This window comes from Equus przewalskii, chromosome 14 (genome assembly GCF_037783145.1).
Source record: "Equus przewalskii isolate Varuska chromosome 14, EquPr2, whole genome shotgun sequence".
NCBI classification, from domain to species: Eukaryota; Metazoa; Chordata; class Mammalia; order Perissodactyla; family Equidae; genus Equus; species Equus przewalskii.
This window is the reverse complement of record NC_091844.1, coordinates 65482702-65503057: the sequence shown is the minus strand read 5'-3', so window position 1 is coordinate 65503057 and position 20356 is coordinate 65482702. Positions and strand designations below refer to the sequence as shown.

Here is a 20356-nt window from a genome sequence, read left to right as displayed (position 1 = left end):
AAGAAAGGAACAGAGAAGAACTACTAAAACACCCAGAAAAAAATAACAAAATGGCAATAAGTACATACTTATCAATAGCTACTTTAAATGTCAATGGACTAAATGCTCCAATCAAAAGGCATAGGGCAGCTGATTGGATTAAAAAAACAAGACCCATATATACGCTGCATAGAAGAGACACTTCAGACCTAAAGACACTCACAAACTGAAAGTGAAGGGATGGAAAAAGATACTCCATGCAAATGGCAAAGAAAAGAAAGCTGGGGTAGCAATACTTATCTCAGACAAAATAGACTTTAAAACAAAGTTTGTAACAAGAGACAAAGACAAGCTCACATAATGATAAAGGGAACAATTTGACAAGATGATATAACACTTGTAAATATCTATGCACCCCACATAGGAGCACCTAAATAAAGAAAGCATTATTAACAGACATAAAAGGAGAAATAGACAGTAACACAATAATAGTAGGGGACTTTAACACTCCACTTACACATATGGATAGCTCATCCAAACAGAAGATCAATAAGGAAACATTGGCCTTAAATGATGCAATAGACCAGATGGACTTAGTAGAAATACACAGAACATTCCATCCAAAAACTGCAGAATATACATTTTTTTCAAATTCACATGGAACATTCTCCAGGATTGACACATATTAGGGCACAAAACAAGTCTCAATAAATTTAATAAGACTGAAATAATACCAAGCATCTTTTCTGACCACAATGGTATCAAACTAGAAATCAACTATAGAAGAAAATCAGAAAAGCCACAAATACTTGTAGATTAAACAAAATGCTACTGAACAACGATTGGGGCAATAAAGAAATGAAAGGAGAAATAAAAATATACCTGGAGACAAATGAAAATGAAAATACAACATGCTGAAATTTATGGGATACAGCAAAAGTGGTTCTAAGAGGGAAGTTTATAGCAATACAGGCCTACCTTGACAAGCAAGAAAAATCTCAAATAAAAAATCTAACAGTGCACCTAAAGGAAATGGAAAAAGAAGAACAAAAAAAGCCCAAAATTAGTAGAAGGAAGGAAATAATAAAAATCAGAGCAGAAATAAATGAAATAGAAACTAAAAGAACAATAGAAAAAAAATCAATGAAACCAAGAGCTAGTTCTTTGAAAAGATAAACAAAATTGGCAAACCCTTAGCTGGACTGACCATGAAAAAAAGAGAGAGGGTCAAATAAATAAAACCAGAAATGAAAGAGGAGAAATTACAATGGACACCTCAGAAATACAAAAGATTATAAGAGAATACTACAAAAAGCTATATGCCAACATATTGGATAATCTAGAGGAAATGAATAAATACTTAGAATCATACAACCTTCTAAAACTGAATCAAGAAAAAATAAAGAATTTGAATAGATCAATCACCAGTAAGGAGATTGAAACAGTAATCAAAGACCTCCCCAAAAATAAAAGTCCAGGACCAGACTGTTTCCTTGGTGAATTCTACCAAACATTCAAAGAAGATTTAATACCTATCCTCCTCAAACTATTACAAAAAATTGAAGAGGAGGAGAAGCTTCTGAACTCATTCTATGAAGCCAACATTACCCTGATATGAAAACCAGACAAAGACAACACAAAAAAAGAAAATTGAAGGCCCATATCACTGATGAACGTGGATCCAAAAATCCTCAACAAAATACCAGCAAATTGAATACAGCAATATATTAAAAAGATCATACAACATGATGAAGCAGGATTTATTCCAGGGATGTAGGAATGGTTTAACATCCACAAATCAATCAACATGATACAACACATTAACAAAATGAAGAATAAAAATCACATGATCATCTCAATAGATGCAGAGAAAGCATTTGACAAGATACAGCATCCATTTAATATAAAAACTCTGAATAAAATGGGTATATAAGGAAAGTACCTCAACATAACAAAGGCCATATATGGCAAACCCACAGCTAATATCATTCTCAGTGGAGAAAAACTGAAAGCTATCCCTCTAAGAACAAGAACCAGACAAGGATACCCACTGTCACCACTCATTTAACATAGTATTGGAAGTCCTAGCCAGAGCAATCAGGCAAGGAAAAGAAATAAAAGGGATCCAATTTGGAAAGGAAGAAGTGAAACTGTCACTATTTGCAGATGACATGATTTCATAGATAGAAAACCCTAAAGAATCCACCAAAAAACTTTTAGAAGTAATAAACAATAAAAAATAATAAAAAAATAAAAAACTTTTAGAAATAATAAATGAATATGGTCAAGTTGCAGGATACAAAATCAACATACACAAGTCATTTGTGTTTCTGTACACTAAGAACCAAGCAGCAGAAAGAGAAACTGAGAATACAATCCCATTTACAATTGCTACAAAAAAGAATAAAATATCTAGGAATAAACTTAACCAAAGTGGTGAAAGATCTGTACACTGAAAACTATAAAACATTGTTGAAAGAAATTGAAGACACAAAGCAATGGAAAGATACTCTGCTCTTGGATTGGAAGAATTAACATAGTCAAAATGTCCATACTTCCTAAAGCAACCTCCAGATTCAGTGCAATCCTTTAGAACATTCCAACAACATTTTTCACAGAAATAGAACAAAGAACCCTAAAATTTAAGTGGAATAACTAAAGACTCCAAATAGCCAAAGGAATTCTGAGAAAAAAGAACAAAGCTGGAGGTATCACACCTCTGATTTCAAAATATACTACAAAGCTATAGTAACCAAACAGCATGGTACTGGCACAAAAACAGACACACAGATCAATGGAACAGAATCAAGAGCTCAGAAGTAAACCCACACATTCATGGACAGCTAATTTTCATGCCAAGACCATACAATGGAGAAAGGAGAGTCTCTTCAATAAATGGTGCTGGGAAAACTAGACAGCCACCTGCACAAGAATGAAAGTAGACCATTATCTGACACCATACACAAAAATTAACTCAAAATGGGTTAAAGACTTGAGCATAAGACCTGAAACCATGAAACCTCTAGAAGAAAACAGGCAGTCTGCTCTTTGACATTGGTCTTAGCAGCGTATTTTCAAGTACTATGTCTGACCAGGCAAGGGAACCAATAGAAAAAATAAACAAATGGGACTACATTCAAACTAAAAAGCTCCTGAACAACAAAGGAAACCATCAACAAAACGAAAAGACAACCTAACAAGTGGGAGAAGATATTTGCAAACCATGTATCAGATAAGGGGTTAATATCCAAAATATACAAAGAACACATATGTCTCAACAACAAAGAAACTAACAACCCAGTTAAAAAATCCATAGGCGACGGCTCTGCAGCCCGCTTTGGTGGACCAGGGTTTGTGGGTTTGGATCCTGGGCACAGACCTACACACCACTGATCAAGCCATGCTGTGGCAGCATCCCATATACAAAAAACAGAGGAAGATTCGCGCAGTTGTTAGCTCAAGGCAAATCTTCTTCAAGTGAAAAGAGGAAGACTGACAACAGATGTTAGCTCAGGGCCAATCTTGCTCACCAGAAAACAAAGAAGAGATAAAACTATCTTTATTTGTAGATAATATTAGATAACTAAAAAAAATCCAAACTCTCCTAATGAAAAAAATTAGAACTAGTAAAGGAATTTGGTCAGGTGGCTAGATACAATTTAATATATAGTAAGGAGTAGTTTTCCTCTTTTCAGCAACATCTACTGAGATTTGGAGACTGACTTTCGACCTACTGTGCTAAGGAGGCAGGTTAACCACACCTACTTAGAAATGAGGGAAAAATCTCACTCACACCAGCTACAAAACTGTAAAATATTTGAGGGCATAACACCAATCTGAAAGCATAACTGCAGCATTTTATTGTTCTGAATAAAATTAGTTCTGAATAAGTGGAAAGATATACTGTTTCTGAAAAGCAATAATTTAAATAATAAAAATGTATTTTTTCCAAATTAATACATAAATTTAATGCTGCTCCGCTCCTCATCACAGTGGCTTTTCTTTTTAATTGACACAATGATTTTAAAATTCCCATTGAAGAATAAATGTGCGAGAATTACCGAGATATTTTTGAGGAAAGAATAATGAATAATGAAGGAGAACTTATCCTACCAGCTGTTGCAACTTACTCTAAAGTTACTGTAATCAAAATAGCAAGATATGGCACAGCAACAGACATCGACAAAAGCTCAGTGATGTGTAGGGTTCTTGATCAATGACTTTTTTTTTGCCAATTGTTTCTGCCACTTCTTTTTATTTACACAAAAACATTTTAACTCTCATCTTTCCTATACGTTGTCGGATCGTGAGCTCAAATCCGTTTTTGGAGGTATGCGAAGTAACTAGCAGATAACTGACTCTTCCATCTCAGGCTGCCAGGGCACAAGAATATTCAAGACACTTGCGTCCCTGTGCTCACAGAGAACCCCAGGTAAGGAGCGGCCTAGTGGTACACGTACCCGAAAACGGAAAATTCCTGCATACGGGTGTGAAAAGCTTTGGTCCATCAGGATCCTCTGTAGATGCTGTGGGTTCTGTGTCAAGGAGCCCAGTGCTGCCAGGAACCAGCAATCTCCTGTGAGGGGACATAAGCCATGAGAGGTCTATTGGACACACTTGGAAGCCCCATTCCATGCTTTTCACAGGTCTTTCTCACCAAAGTCTGCACACCTTCTTCTGAATAACACCTTATTTTTCTGTTTGGGCACAGGATTCACTGAGATCAGTTCCAGGCAAGACAGAGAAGGAGCTGGTGGTCATGGTGAGGGTGATAGTGACGGGGGTGGTGTGGATGGTGGGGGTGGTGATGAAAGTGGGGGGTTGATGAGGGGTAGTGGTGACGATAGGGGTGAGGGTGGGGCTGGTGGTGAAGATGGGGTGATGAGGGTGGTAACGAGAGAGGTGATGGTGGTGAGGGAGGTCAGAGAGCCCCAGCTGGGCCTGGGCAGAGCTGGTGAGCCAACTTGCCTTCTGATTCTCATTTTGCCGGGGGCGGGGGGGTCCCAGAGCTAAAGTTACAGTGAATTTTGCTGCCAGCATCAGGGGCACTGGCACTCTCTATAACTGGGGAAAACTGACTATGTTTCTCTTTGCTAATATTTGCTCAGCCCCTACCCAAGTCAGGGCCTCTCCAGCCCACACAGGGGTTCTCTCCTCTTCCCCTTTGAGGGACATGTGGCCTTAGGTTTCTCCTTGGACATCGTTGTGAGCCCTTTTGAGCATTCTCACCCCCTTCTCTTGAGTCTTCCCTGCTTCACCTTCAACACTATCAATTATTTGAATGCCACCTCGTGTCAGACGCTGTGCTGGGTGCAGAAGCCACAAAGACACTCACAGAGAGTTTCTTCCTCCAGTTAGCTGGAACCCTAATAGGAGGATTATTGGCTGGTGGGGGCTTTTCTGTTCTCAGAAGAGTTGCTGTCTTACTTGGCTGTGTCTCTCAACTGCCTGTCCACTTTCCCCTCCCAGCCAGTGCCACCCATCTCTTGTTCAGGGGTTTCACTTGGCCATACCTGATACTGCCCAGGGGCCTCCTTCAAGGCAGGTGTCCACTTCCCTGCCCACACTGCTCAGCTCTTAGCAACAACTCTGTCCCGTGGCTGGCTGGCAGGTGGGAAGGAGTCTAACAGCCCTGGATTCAAACCCAACTCTGTCACTTACTGCTTATGTGAAGTTAAGGAAATTATTTCATCTCTTGGACCCTTCATTTCCCTTCATTTTCACAGAATGGGGATGTTTCAAGACATACGTGAAATAACAGCACACGCAAAGTATCTGGCACAGCCATTGCAGAAGCTCAATAAATGTTTGCTTCCCTTTTCTCGGTCTCTCTTTCCTTCCCATCTTCCAGCAGCTGATGCTTCTCTCTGCTCAGAGCTCAGACTAAACCCTGTGTCCATTTTCTCCCTTTCTTCAATAATTCCTTATGCCAAATGGCTCTGCACATCCATTTCTGAGCCGACTTGCAGGCTGTGGGACAGGGCGTGGGCAGTCCGTCCACAGCAGCACTGAGGGTGCTGGCCTTGCCTCCTCAGCTGGGACAGAACTCTGTGGGTCTGGGTGGACACCACCTTCCACATTCCCTGCTTGGAGGCTGCCCTGATCCAGGGCCAGGAGGGGTGAATTCTTACCTGCCTGTCCTTGTTGGATGTCAAATCTGCTTGCACCTTCCAGGATGAAGTGAGGCTCTGATATCCCCTTTGATAAATCCTTAAGAAAGATGGAGAAAAGCTATGAGCATCTTTCATTCCTCTATGTCCCACTGTGGTACCCAAGACATCACTAACTTTATCTTTGAGGGGTAAAGGTTAATTCTTAAACAGGTGCTTAAAATCTGAGTTAGGAAAGTTCTCCTCATTCCTCAGGTTTTATTGCTATCAGGAAGGCAGATGTCACTTGGGTGTATATGTAACTGACAAGAGAGGCAATAAAGGCATAAGCAAACTGCATGCAGAGAGAATATAAATAAAGGCTCAGGATCCTTACATCACAGAGTCAGCCCTCCTGGTCCCAATGAGCAGTGTTTCAAGAGGTTATGAACAACCAAAAAAAAAAAAAAAATGAATAGGATAGATTTATTAGGAGGAAGCTTTTATAAACATAATAGAGCTTTCTCTGTGAATTGTCATCTCTCAGAAGTCAGCGTAGACATTCCGGGCTCTGGGTTCAAGTCCAGCCACATGCTGTACAGGATACAGGATGCGTATGACTCAGATCTTTGCCCACACCCTGGCTAACTTACACACTGACTCTGGAAGACCCCAGGCCCCTTGTCTCAGATGCTGTAACTCTGTACCTAGTCCTTCCCCAGCCTCTAAAACGCGTAATGCCTGCTAGCCACAGAGAGGGGCTCGCTAGAGGATACGGCAGGGCGGCAATGTCTGGGGAGAATGGTGGAAACTCTCAGCAGACCTGGGGATTGTGAGAGTTCCTGGGGGGGCTCCCCAGGCTCTTTAGGGGAACATTGGGCCAAGGGCCTGGCTCCTGCCCCAGCCGCACCAGTCCTCTAGGTTTGCCCCCTCCTCAGAGCCCACAGGATTATCCCCAGCATCCTCTCCGTGCAGCTTTTCCTGGCTTTCCGTTGTATGTGTTTGCATAATTTGGTCATTGTTCCTATTTTGTTTCTTTTCACATTGATAATTAAGTTCCCAGAGAGCAGGGCTGCAAAGTGAGAATGCATTCATTTGCTCAGCAGCCGTGAATATACAGAGCCCTGTGCCTTGTGCGACCTGCCGGCCCTTCGTAGACAGCCAGTTTCCTGATGGAGCCACTAAGAAGCAAACAAAGGTGTGGGCCCAGCTCACGTGCATTCATGTGAGGGTCCCCATCACACTGAGGGCCCAGCTTGCATGTGTGCTATATTCCTCACCCCCTGAGCCTCCTCCTACCGCCTGCTCTGCAAACAGTTGGCCCTCTCAGATGGCCAGGAGAAGTGCCCTCAGGCCCAGGTCCTCCCGGGGTGAGGGGGACCCTGGGGCGGCCCCAACCTGACTCTCTGCCATACCCATGGCTGGACAGAACTTGGAGGTCTCTCGACACAAGCAAGCAGGGCAGCACCCTCTGAGGGGCACGCTGTGGAGAGCAGGGCCCTGGAGGGAGCAACTCTCTCCATTTCAAAACAACGTGGGGCATTTCAATGGCTCTAACTGTCCCTTTCCTTCCAATGGCAAAAGGAAGTAAACGTCTCAAAGGAGGCCTACTGTCAGTGGACGGATGCCTACCATCCTCCTCTAGCAGGAATTAAAGAGGCTGGAGTCTGCCTGGCCTTTGGACTGGAAGGAAGACGACTGCGCTCAGCTTTCTGACCTGCCCACAGCCTCAGCTCTTCCTTGCTGTTTTCTCCTGGCTTCGCTCCAGTGATCCACAGAGGAGGGGTGGGTGTGCTCCAGGGTGGTTCAGACAGACATGCTGTGGAGTCCTGCCCCACATTTCCCCCTGGGTGACCTGGAGCAACTTCCTGTCCTTTGCTGAGCCTCGGTTTCCTCCTGTGTAAAATGGGAGCATTAATACAAATTGGAGGGCAGTTGGGAGAATCAGATGTAAAAGCCTTGGAAGCGCTGGCTGCCCTTACCAAGCCCTCGCTGAGGGCCAGGCGCTTCTCCACGGGCGTCTCCCAACAGCCTCGCAAAGCAGGAGTCTCTCCATTTTACAAATGAGGAAGGATATGAAATACTTAGTGCAGCATTGGGCAGGGTACATGTTCAATAAATATTGATTCCTTTCTTCTATAGTAATTGCAAAATTAAAAAGGCCATATCATAGACAAACCCAGAGCCTCAATGCATTCATTATTTAAACAAGATAGAATAAAAACATGAATTGGGCAATCAACTCACAGACGTTAGAAAGAAAAAGACAAAAAGAGCCTTGCAAACATACGTGGAAGGGAGCAATAGAGAGAACAATTAGTGAATCATAAAATAGAAAAAACAGCAAAATCAATAAAATTCTATTTAGGGGAGAAGTTATAGATAGACCCAAGCTTTGGCAAGTACGGTAGAGAAACCCAAATAAAATTAGAAATAGAAATGAGGTTTTAGCAATATAAAAACATGATGTAAAATTCCATACTAATCACTTAAAAAAACACTGATGATTTTCTGATAAAAATTAACATGGCCCAAAATGATTCAAATTAGTAAATAACCCCAAAAGATCAATAACCTTGGAACACTATTTTAAAGTGATCAAAGAATATCTCTCTAATATTTCTGTAAAGGCTTCTAAGTACACATGATTTTCCCCCTGTGTTTCCTCAAACTTTCAGGGCATAGACAATTCTGGTGTAACTTACAGTTTTGGAGTTTAAAAAAAAGAAAAAAAAAAAAGAAGAATCCTGCTACCATTTATTTTGAGAACCTAGCATAGCGTGGATGCCCAACCTGAGAGAAAAAACACACAAATACACTTACACACACTACACACTGATTTCACTTATGGAAATACACCTAAATATTTTTATATCCACTCAGCAAATGAATCAATAATAAATTATTAGACTAACCCGCTATCAAGTAAGGTTTGCCATCAACAAGCAGGATGCCAGAACGGTTTCACGTCAGGACGTTTAATAACATAAAATAACATTTACATGTTCTAAAGGAGAAACAATTTATATCCTTCCAATAAATGCTATGAAAGCATTTGACAAATATACAACTTTCTCTGGTTTACTAAAATAAAATTAAAAAACAAAAATTTTAGCTAATTCAGGAACAAAAAGATATTTGATTGTTACGCAAATTAAATGGCAATCATTTCAAATAAAAAATCAATAACAATAATTTTGTGGGCAAACACTGCTATTGTTTGCTTCAAAATTGGGCACAAAACCAGCATCTATGTCTCTGTTCTCTACGCTGCCTGTTATCTCCCCACCCTGGGCTTTAGAGGGGTGTTGGATGATCTAAAAAAAGCAAAGGTAGGAAGAGACAGAGATTATAGCCAGAAGCATTTTAGTCGGCTAGGCTGACTTCCTGAGACAAGGCACAGAGAAGAAATAGGTAAAGATGGCTGGGAAGATGGAAACACTCTAGATCTGGGCAGGTCCTGACACCAGGTGGGCCAGGCACACCAGGAGCAATGAAGTAAGTGTGATAAGACTGGCAGCGAGCAGTCACCGCCCTGAGTGTGACTCAGAACCACCCGGGAGCTCCCCAGACATGGAGACTGCTGGGTCCTACCTCCCACAACTTGGTTTTAGTATGTCAGCCAGGCATAGAGCTCAGGATTTTCAGAGCTCCTCAGATGATGCTGAGGCCCAGCAAGGGCAGGGGTACAGGTTCAGAGCAGTTGAGTGATTTGTTCCAGGTCCCACAGGAAGCAGACTATGAATCAGACAGTCAGGCTCCGTGGTGCTTAGCTCTTCTCCATGGACCATACCAGCAGGCAGGGTCTTCTCGACCTCAATGTTTTCTGATTCTGTGAGACGGACTGGCCCTTGGAGGGCTCTGAATCATCCATTTGTACAGAAGGACGTTGTGATGGTTAATTTTATGTGTCAACTTGACCAGATCATGGGGAGTCCAGGTATTTGGCTGAACATTCTTTCTAGGTGTGTTCGTAAGAGTGTCTCCAGATGAGATCAGCATTTGAATTGGTAGGCTCAGTAAAGTGGAGTGCCCTCCCCAATGTGGATCAGCATTATCAATCCATTGAGGGCCCAGATAGAAAAAATAATAGAGAAAGGGAGAATTCCCCCTTCTCTGCCTGACTGCTGAGCTGGGACATCAGTCTCCTGCCTTTGCACTGGGAATTATACCACCAGCACTCCACGCGTGGTTCTCAGGCCTTCCCACTTTGACTGAACTAAACCACTAGCTTTCCTGGGTCTCCAGCTTGCACACCTGAGACTGAGGACTTCTCAGCCTCCATAATCATGTGAGCCAATTCCTTATCATAAACATATCCTTAGGATATAGATATATATCCTACTGGCTCTGTTTCTCTAGAGAACCCTGACTAACACAGAAGCCATCAGCCATAGTCAAACTAAGTAATCTTAGTAAATTAGTTTGGGATTGTGGAGCCCTTCCTCAATGGAGTTTGGAGCAATCTCTGTCATATTAGGTATGCCAGAAGCTCATGTAATGCAAAAGCTCCTGGAATCTTAGAAACTACTCTTTCTGAAGTGGTAGCAAACCCGGGACTCTCTTGTAATTGTATCTGGAGGTGTCTCTTCCAATGTGACATCACTTTGTATATTTTCAGCAGCGATTCCTGCATTCTTTTCAAAGGCTGCTCATGCACTTCCCCAGATGGCGTGCTGTTCTTGGATGAGGAGCACCAGCTTTAGCATCTTAGTATTCAGACACAGGCGCTTTCAGAGGGTGGCCAGAGTTCAGGCTGGGCGAGGAGGCAGTGTCACTTCCTTTTTCTATTTTTGCTAGAGAAGTTTGCTTTATTGGCATCAAAGTTCTTTAGCTCAATGGCAATTGGTTGTGGCATGTTTACTCTCTGTTATCTTCTCATCTCTTGCCTTCACCACCTACACTCATATCTCCACTTAGTTAAGCCTTCCCTTTTCGGAAGAACTCCTTTTGGTCCCAAGGCAAATCATGTCTAGTGAATCATCCTTCCAGAAACTCTGTTCTGGCTACTTGGAAGATAAAGTTGTTGTCTGAATAGGCAATGCTTCATTCTGGGATGGCCACAGGCCAGAATCCACAGTGGGGCTGGGGGCCGAGCATTAAACACCCATCAGACAACATATTTTAGGCCCACAGGCCATTCTTCAGTTGAGCAGTGAAATGTTTCTCACTAAAGAATGGGGACAAAGATGAAATTTCAGTCCTTCAATGTGACACATTGGTGACTGTGCTATGAAGACATACATCTACAATTCTGTGCTCTCCAATATGGTAGCCACAAGCCATGCTGGCTACTTAAATTTAAGTTAAATAAAATTAAAATTTCAATCCCTCAGTCACACTTGCCACATTCCAAGTGCTCAGTAGCCACATGTGACTAGTGGCTGCTGTACTGAACAGTGCAGGAAGAACCTTTCCATCATCACAGAAAGTTCTATTGGACAGTGCTGATCTATTGAATGAGGATAATCCTATTATCTACCTCACAGGAGCGTTATGGTAAGTAAATGAAATGCTGCATGTAAAGTGCTTAGATTAATACCTAGCACGTGTATACACTTGATAGATACAATTTATTATTATTAACCATGAAATAAAAATTCTAAAGGAAAGTCACTCTAAGTACCAAATTTAGTTCAGGGAAATGTCACATAGATACTCCATGTATCAGTGTAATTCTCAGCCTTGTCTCTTGCTGAGACTGGGGGTGTAGGAAGCATTGAGGCTGATGAGGAGTTGGGTCGCATTAGGGCCATTTGCTCCACTGCACAGTCACAGGCTGTTGCAGAGCCTGATTGCCTGCTGATGGGCGGAGTCTGGGGTGTGTGGGGTCGGGTGGAAATTCTTTAAACCAAGAAAAGCTGAATGAAATAGTAGAAGGAGCTTCTACTGAAAACAAAGTTTCAGCAGCAAATGGACTAGGTGAACTGTTAGAAGAAAGGAGGAGAAGAAGAATGGGGTAGGGAAAAGAAGGGGTGGGGGAGAGGGAGAGAGAGAGAGAGAAGAGAGAGAAGCAAATGTAAGTGCTACCAATAGTGATAAGGGACACAAAGAAACATGACATATCTACATATTCATTTTAAAAGAAGTGCTGGAATGAAAAGTGACCCCTGGTAGAGTGTGGGATGAGAAGCTTCTGGATGAGAAGAGGAATGAGAGTAAAACTTATTTGGCCTCTGGCTGTTTCCACTTCAGGTTCCTGGCATGATTCTATGTAAGTCAGTTCACTTCTGTTTGCCTTAGTTTCTCCTTGACCCCAAAAGACATCACAAGTTGAGATGTTGCTGGAATTAAGATAAGAAACTCTCAACTCTTTCTAAGTAGAAATGTTATAAATTCTTCAACACTATAAATACGGTCTCACATCTATTGCTTACCACCTTGTGGGGAGAAAAAAAAACACTTTCTAAAAGGATCTCAGCTTCTCAAAATAACAAAGGCAAAAAAAATATAACTCTTTTCCAAACTTTAAATAGAGTTCTCTTGTTCAGCCGCCCTTAGGAGGTGGAGGCCAGAAGAAGAGGGTCATCGTTGGGGACTTGTCTCTGGCTGGTGAGATGGACCCTAGAAGGCTGAGGCATGCTCATCTTTCTTCAAATAGCACCCCAAGCCCCATCTGATCTCCAATAACCCTCCCTTTCCCCAAGGCTACAAATCTGTCACAAGCCAGGGCAAGAGTTGGCCCCTCCAGAGTTCTATGTATTGTCCTATGTCATCAGAAAATACCTTTTCTGCGTAACCTGACCTGGCTTTATTGAAAGTGCTCAGTAGATGCTTGGCATTTAGTCTGTGCTCAGCGACACTTGACAATACTGTCATCATGAACTTACTAGACATTATATAATTTTTTCCTGTTCTGGGTTCTGCTGGCTGCTTTTGGAAGCAGGAACAGGAGATTTGGGCATCAGGGCCCTCAAAGCGGTGCTTATCGGGGTCCTTTGCGTCAACAGAAGCCCTGACGAGATTATAGGATGCTGAGTGTGCTGAGAAATCTCCCTTGGAGCTTCATGTTCTGACACTGAGGTAGTTCTGGAGAAACCAACAGGGCTCACCTTGCTGCAGGTGGAGTGAGTGGCGATCTCCTGGGGTGGGGGTGTCAGGGGGGTGTGAATGTTGCCCTGTGATATTGCCTTAATTTTACAGCTGATGTCTGAAATTCTTCTCTAGGAATCAAGCCTTTACAAGATTGAAAATCCAAACATGAGAGAAATGAAGCAATTATTTAAATTCATCCTATTGTATAAGTGACTGAAATGATATCTTCTGTTTGAGTAAATTCTAACAGGGAAAGAGAAAAGAAGATAAAGACTGATACCTGAGGAGAATAAAGAGTGACAAAGACTGATAGAAGGGTTCAATTATGGAGATGGAGGAGACCCTAGAGACCATCTGCTACAATCTTCATGCCCAAGGTTTCCCGTTTTTCAGATGAGAATACTGAGTCATGTAATCTAGTGATGTACTGTTAGAACTGGGTTAGAACCCAGGGGTCCTGTTTCCTGGTACAGGGTCTTTCAATCCCATTGAGGATACAAGATGGTAGCTGTGAGGGACCAGATGAATTTCATTCTCCTTCCAGTTTGGTTTGGGCTATCTCTGAAAACCAGGTCTCAGGCCCATCCTTCTTTCAGTGGGAGGCACCACGGCAGGCAGCTCAGAGGGCCCAGGAGCGGGGTGTGCTCCTAGGGGGCTCACTCACCTTTGGCCGCTTCCACTTCAGGCTGAAGAGGTTTCGTCCCTGGAGCAGCTGCAGACCTATGGAAGAAGTCTTGGCAGGGAAGGTCTCATCCTCAAACAGCAGGCCTCTGCTGAGGCAATGATCCCGCAAGGAGTTAAAGTCCTGGCCCTTGAACTTGACAACGGGGGTCCTGGCTAGAGGCTCCTGGCTGTGTGCCATGACTCTCCCTGGAAAACGTCTAAGGTCTTTTCTTTCTGGGAAGAAAAATAGAGATTTTTAGAGACAAGCTATCAAGTCCTTTGCATCATTGGATGTGAGCCCTGGAAGGGCGTTTAGATGTCCCCCCTTTGCAAATGAGGGGATTGAGATGCAGATCAGTGCCACCCCTGGTGACACAGCCAATGGGTGGGCAAGCCAGACTAGAATTCAAGCATCCCTCCTCCCAGCTCAGTTTTCCATCCTTGCACTGAACAGCTCCTTAGTATGCTCTTATGTGCACGAGAGGCCGTGGGGGTATTTGTACATTAATGAACATTTATTGAGGACTGACCTTGTGCCAGGCACTTTTCTGAATGCCGGCAATCCAAAGACAAGTACGACATGATCTTTACCCCCTAGGAGCTCGTTATCAAGTGTGAAAGATAGATTAGCTATTCTAACGACCAGCTATCATTCAACAGAAACTATCTAATTAAAAACGTGTACGTACAAAGTCCATTGGATATAAAGAAGAGGAGCTATGAGAACTGCTGAGGAGAGTCTGGGATGATTCTCCTACAGGAGGTGACATTTGAACTGGGCCTTGAAGGAAGAAGAATTTGCCAGGTGGAGAACTGGTGGGGGCTGGGCACAGGGAGTATTGCAGAAATGGCCAGGAAGTTCGGCTGGAAAGCTAGACTGTGAAGTGTTTTACACCTTGCAAGCCCTGCAGGGCCATTGAAAAGGTGGGTCGTGATCAGATCTGTGTAAAGGACTGTGGAGTAAGTTGGAGGCCAGCATGGTCGGGTTCTGGTGAGGACTCTTTTCCTGGCTTACAGATGGCCATCTTCTCACTGTGTCCTCACATGGCAGAGAGAGAAAGAAAGATAGAGATCTCTTTCTTAGAAGGCCACAGTCCTATTGGATTAGAGTCCCACCCTTATGACCTCATTTAACCTTAATTACTTCTTTAAAGGCCCTTTTTCCAGACACAGTCACATCGCGGGCTAGGGTTTCTATAAATGAGTTTAAGGAGCACAGATCAAAGCGGAATTGGGGGCATATCAACAAGGACCTCAGAGAATGGTGGAGCATTTTAGTGAACAAGAGGGAAAATGACAGGCAGCACCTAACGGTCCCAAGCATGTAAACATTATTCAAATGAATCGAAAGACGAGGAGGGCCCCTTCATGGCTGAAAGATCTGAGATACTTAGACAGTAGCATCTTTGGTCTGCCAGCACCTCATACCAGACCTGGCAGACAGTAGGTATTCCATAGAATTCTTGTGAGTGTTGGTGGAATGAACGTCACATATCAGCTCTTCTCAAGTATTTCTGTGGAACAGAAGCCTCATGAAATGCTCCATAAATAACAGATTATGAGGTCAAATTTTTTTGGAAATATTTCATATCAACGGTCCTTATGGAGATTCGCAAAAGACTCCAAGAAGTCCTTCAATAAGGAAAGTTATTTAAGTTTACACATATATAACCAGCAAGTCTTTTTATTGGAAAACTCTTATTACTATATGGAAAAGATGCATAAAAGTTAAATGACTTCAGAATATCCTGAGTCAAGTCGTCATTCAGGCCTTCATTAGCTATACGATCCCGAGGAAGTTTTCTAAGCACTCGGCATCTCAGCTTTCTCTTCTGTGAAATGGGCACAATGATACTTTGTTGAAAAATAAAATGAGAAAATATGTGGGAAGAGATTTACATCATAAAACCTTATAGAAAGATCTGAATTGTTTATTTCTCTGACTCTAAAAATCTTGTCCTAATGTTTCTTGCATTTCTCCCACTCAGAAAAGGATAGTTATAAGAATACATGGGTGGATTACCTAACCTCCTTCTGCCTGGACACAGGGTAAGGGCATTCATCCCACAGATAAGACCACCCACATGTGTTGGTCTTCCACATGGAAATTCCCTGTCTGGATTATCTTTGGAAATGGAGAAAATCAATATGTGTAGGTGTGTGTACAGATGCTCTTAGGAATAACTTTAATATATACTAAGAAATTTTCTTGTCTTTTTGTTGTTGTTGTTGAAGAGTTGTTATTATTCTTTCGAGATAAGTGAGCTTTAAACATATTTAAGAAAGAAAGATTTTTTTCCCCAATGAGCCTCACAGTTGGTAGAAACCTTCCCGAGGACGGTTGAACAATAGGTAGCCAAAGACTTTAAACTATACAAACTATTAAAATTCTTTATTTTTAAATTAGTTCACTTTGATACATAGAAGAGAATATGTAAACTATTTAGGTTATGAAGCACCATAATCACACGAACTCCCACGAACCCACCCCCCAGCTTATGAATTTACCAACACTGCTGAAGCTACCTGTGCCCTCCTCTCTGCCACTCCCTCACCTGCCCCCCGCCAGAAGAGGCCACCACCTGAATGTCATGCTTATCATTCTCTTGCTTTTACTGAAAAGTAGCTTTATCACATATTTATGTATCTCCACATTGCATTGTTTTAATCTTGCCCGCTTTACAGGTTTTAAAAATTATGTAGGAGTTCTAGTTCCTTTATGGCAATGTAAGGAGCCCCCTATATAGGCGTCTCTCCTGCTGACTATAACTATAACCTCTGGGGGAAAAAAATAAAACAATTCCTTGAGGTCCCTGAAATAAAAACAAAAGCAGGAAAATTGCATGGGGAGTCAAAACTTGAGAAGATCAAGCATGAGGGTGAATTTCCAGATTTTTGTTTTTTCTGTCTCCCATCTCTGCCATGAGGTTGGGCCCCAGTCGTGAAGTGGCCTGGTGCAGATGACTGAAGCTCTGATGGAAACTCTCCCATCTTCCCACAAAGGAGTTCCTACAGACTTGTGGGGAGGTTCTAGGGGGAGGAGCCCGAGAATGGGATCCTCTAATTCTGTGCATAAACTTGCACAAGTCTTAGCCTACACCATCTGTACTCTGGATGTGGGGGACAGTTCTAAACCAGCAGAGCAAAGGCTTAAAGAAATGAGCTGAGACTTGAATCACTTCCCAGAGGAGGTGAGCCAGAACGCATAGACTGGACTTAATCGGGTTGATTGCCTGCTTAAAAAAAAAAAAAATTTCCAGAGGATTCTCACAGAACACAAAGTCTATACAACATAACATTCGCTTTGTCCAGGATATAATCCCAAACTACTCAAAATAAAAAGAACTAGGAGAATGTGACCCATTCTCAAGAGAAAACAATCAACAGGTGCCAACTTGGCAATGACCTAGATGTAGAAATTATCAGATATTCCATATCCAGTGAAAATATATTTCAGGAATAAAAGTGAAATAAAGACATTTCATATAAAGGGAAACTAATAGGATTCATCGTCCAAAGACGTGCTTCAGAAGAAATGATAAAGGAAGTTCTTCAATTTGCAGGGCAATCATGACACACAAAATTGAATTTTCAGGAATGGTATATAGTAAATATCTGAGAAAATACATAAGACTATTTTTTCCTCTTAAATTTTTAAAAATACATATATGTGTTTAAAGCAAAAATTATAACATTGTCTGGAGAGGCTTCAATGTGTACAGAATAATTCATATGACAACTGTAACATATGAACATGTATTCATATGATAACTGTAGGGAGTTAAAGGGAGCTACATGGCAGCAAGTTTTCTGTATCATACATGAAGTGGTGCAATAGAATGTGAAATGTTAGATAAGTGTATTATAATCCCTAGACAACCACTAACAAAATAATAAAAAGAGATATAGCCAAAAAGTCAATAGCTAAGTCAAAATGGAATACTAAGACATATTAATAATCAAAAGAAGTCAATAAAGGGGAAATAGTGGATAAACAAACAAAGAAATAGACCTAAATTCAGCTATATCAATAATTAAATGTTAATTTAACTCCAGTTAGAAGGTAGCAACTGAGAAAGTAGATAAAAAAGCAAGACTCAACTATATACTGCCTATAAGAAACACTCTTTAAACACAAAGGTATAAAAAAGCTGAAAATAAATGGATGAAAAGAGATATAGCATATGAACATAAGAAAGCTGGGATGAATATTAATAGATTGATCAAATAGACTTCATAATAAAGAGTATTACCAGGGATAAAGTGGGGTATTTAAGATTGGTAAAAATTCATTAGGAAGAAATAAAAATCATAAATGCATAGGCACCTAATAACAGAATCTAAAAATGCACGAAGCAAAACTTAACAGAATTAAACGGAGAAAGAAACAATTCCACAATCATAGTAGGAGGTTTTAGCACCCGTATTTCAGTAATTATAGACCAACCAGACAAAAAAAAAAAATCAGTGAAAACATAGATCTGAATAACACTATCACCTTGATATAATTGACAAATATACTGCATTCCATCTAACTGCAGAATGTACATTCTTTTCAAGTGTATGAGATACATTCACCAAAATAGATAAATGCTGAGTCATAAAACAATATATTTCCATGGATTGAATCACACACAGTATTCTCTAACAACAACAGAATTATATTTAGAATCAATAACAATAAGATGTTTAGGAAAACCCCAAATATCTGGAATTTAAAACTTATAGATAATTCATGAGTCAAAGATGACATCATAAGGGAAATAAGAAAACCCAAAATATGTAGAAGGAAGTAAATAATCTAGACAAGAGCAGAAATTAATAAAGAAGAAAACAGTAAAGGAAATTAACAAAGCAAAAACTGCTTCTTTCAAAGGATCAACAAAATTGACAACCTTGGAGTCTAGTCAAGGACAAAAGAGTGAGAACGCAAATCACCAATACCATCATCGATAAAGGAATCATCATCACACATCCTATAGACATTAGAGGGCTAATAAGAGACTACTACGAGCAAACCAAGACCCAAAACTTCGATGTTATATGAAATGGATAAATTTATTGAAAAATACACCTTACCAAAGTTGACACAAGAAGAAACAGAAAATCGGAGTAACCCTATATCTAATAAATAAATTGAATTTACTGTAAAAACCTTTCCCAGAAAGAAACCCACAGACCCAGATAGTTTCACTGGTGAATTCTACTATACCTTCAAGGACAAACTAATTCTAATCTTACACAAACTTCTTTAGAAAATAGAGGAAAAGGGAAACACTGCTGAACTTATTTTATCAGGTCAGCATAACACTAACAACAAAGCCTCATAAAGAAATCCGTCCCCTGGAAAATAAAACTTCAGATCAGTATCCCTCATGAGCAGAGATCCTTAACAAAATTTTACAAATCAACTCCAACAACATAAAAAAGAAAAGAAAAAGGATAACACATCAAGATCAAGTTGGGTTTATTTCAGGAATGTAGGGTTGGTTTAAAACTGAAAAATCAAATAGTGTAGTTAACCATATTAAAAGGCTAAAAATAAAACCAATAGGGGCCAGTTCATGTGCTCCACTTCAGCTGCTTTGGGTTTACCAATTCGGATCCCGGGCATGGACCTATGCACGACTTATCAAGCAATACTGTGACAGGCGTCCCACATATAAAGTAGAGGAAGATGGGCACAGATGTTAGCTCAGGGCTGATCTTCCTCAGCAAAAAGAGGAGGATTGGCAATGGATGTTAGCTCAGGGCTAATCTTCATCAAAAACAAACAAAAAAAGGAAACCAATAATTGAGTTAAAATTATTTGATAAAATTCAACATATATTTATGATAAAAATTCTCAGGGAACCAGAAAAAGTAGGTAATCTCCCCAAACTGATGAAAGGTATCTATGAAAAATCTACAGCTAACATTGTACTTAACAATGGAAGAGTGTATTTTTTCCCTTTATGATCAAAATTAAAGCAAGGATGCCCACTGTCAATACTTTTATTTAACATTGTACTGGAGGTCTTAGCCAGTTCAGTAAGAAAATAAAAGACCAAAAGATCATAAAGAATAAGAAAAATGGTCCTTATCTGATATTTTAATTATAGAAAATGCTAGGAAATCTACAAAAGAACTCCTAGAACTAATAATTGAGTTTAGCAAGATCACAAGATTAGTATAAATAATAAATTGTATTATTATATATTAGCAGCAAAAAAAATAGGAAAATTATAGCACCAAAAAAAAAAAAGAATACTTGGGAAAAAAATCTTGTTAAAGACATCCAAGATCTCTACATCAAAAACTAGAAAACACTGATGAAAGAAATTAAAGAAGACCCAAATAAATAGACAGATATATCAGGTTCATTGATTAGAAAGTTCAGTATTGCCAAGATGGCAATTCTCCCCAAATTTATATATAGAGTCAATACAATCCCAACCAAAATTCTAGCATGCTTTTTTTTTTTTAGAAATTGATAAGCTGATTCTAAAATTTACATCTAAATGCAAAGGATCTAGAATAACCAAAGAATTTTTTTAAAAAGATAAAGTTGGATGACTTAACCTGACTTCAATACTTCTTGTAAAGTTATA

The 20356-nt window shown here is 40.7% G+C and overlaps 1 protein-coding gene across 1 annotated transcript in view; it reads right to left on the bottom strand.

The window, feature by feature from the left end:
* The window catches only part of CAPN13 (calpain 13), an 83656-nt gene that overhangs the window by 52682 nt on the left and 10618 nt on the right, over window positions 1–20356 (bottom strand). The window contains exons 2-4 of the mRNA XM_008514755.2: window positions 13768–14000; window positions 6111–6189; window positions 4440–4555 (exon numbers count right to left, since the gene is read on the bottom strand). Coding sequence (XP_008512977.2) covers window positions 4440–4555; window positions 6111–6189; window positions 13768–13965 — 393 coding nt within the window. The 5' untranslated portion in view covers window positions 13966–14000. The remainder of the gene's footprint in view (window positions 1–4439; window positions 4556–6110; window positions 6190–13767; window positions 14001–20356) is intronic.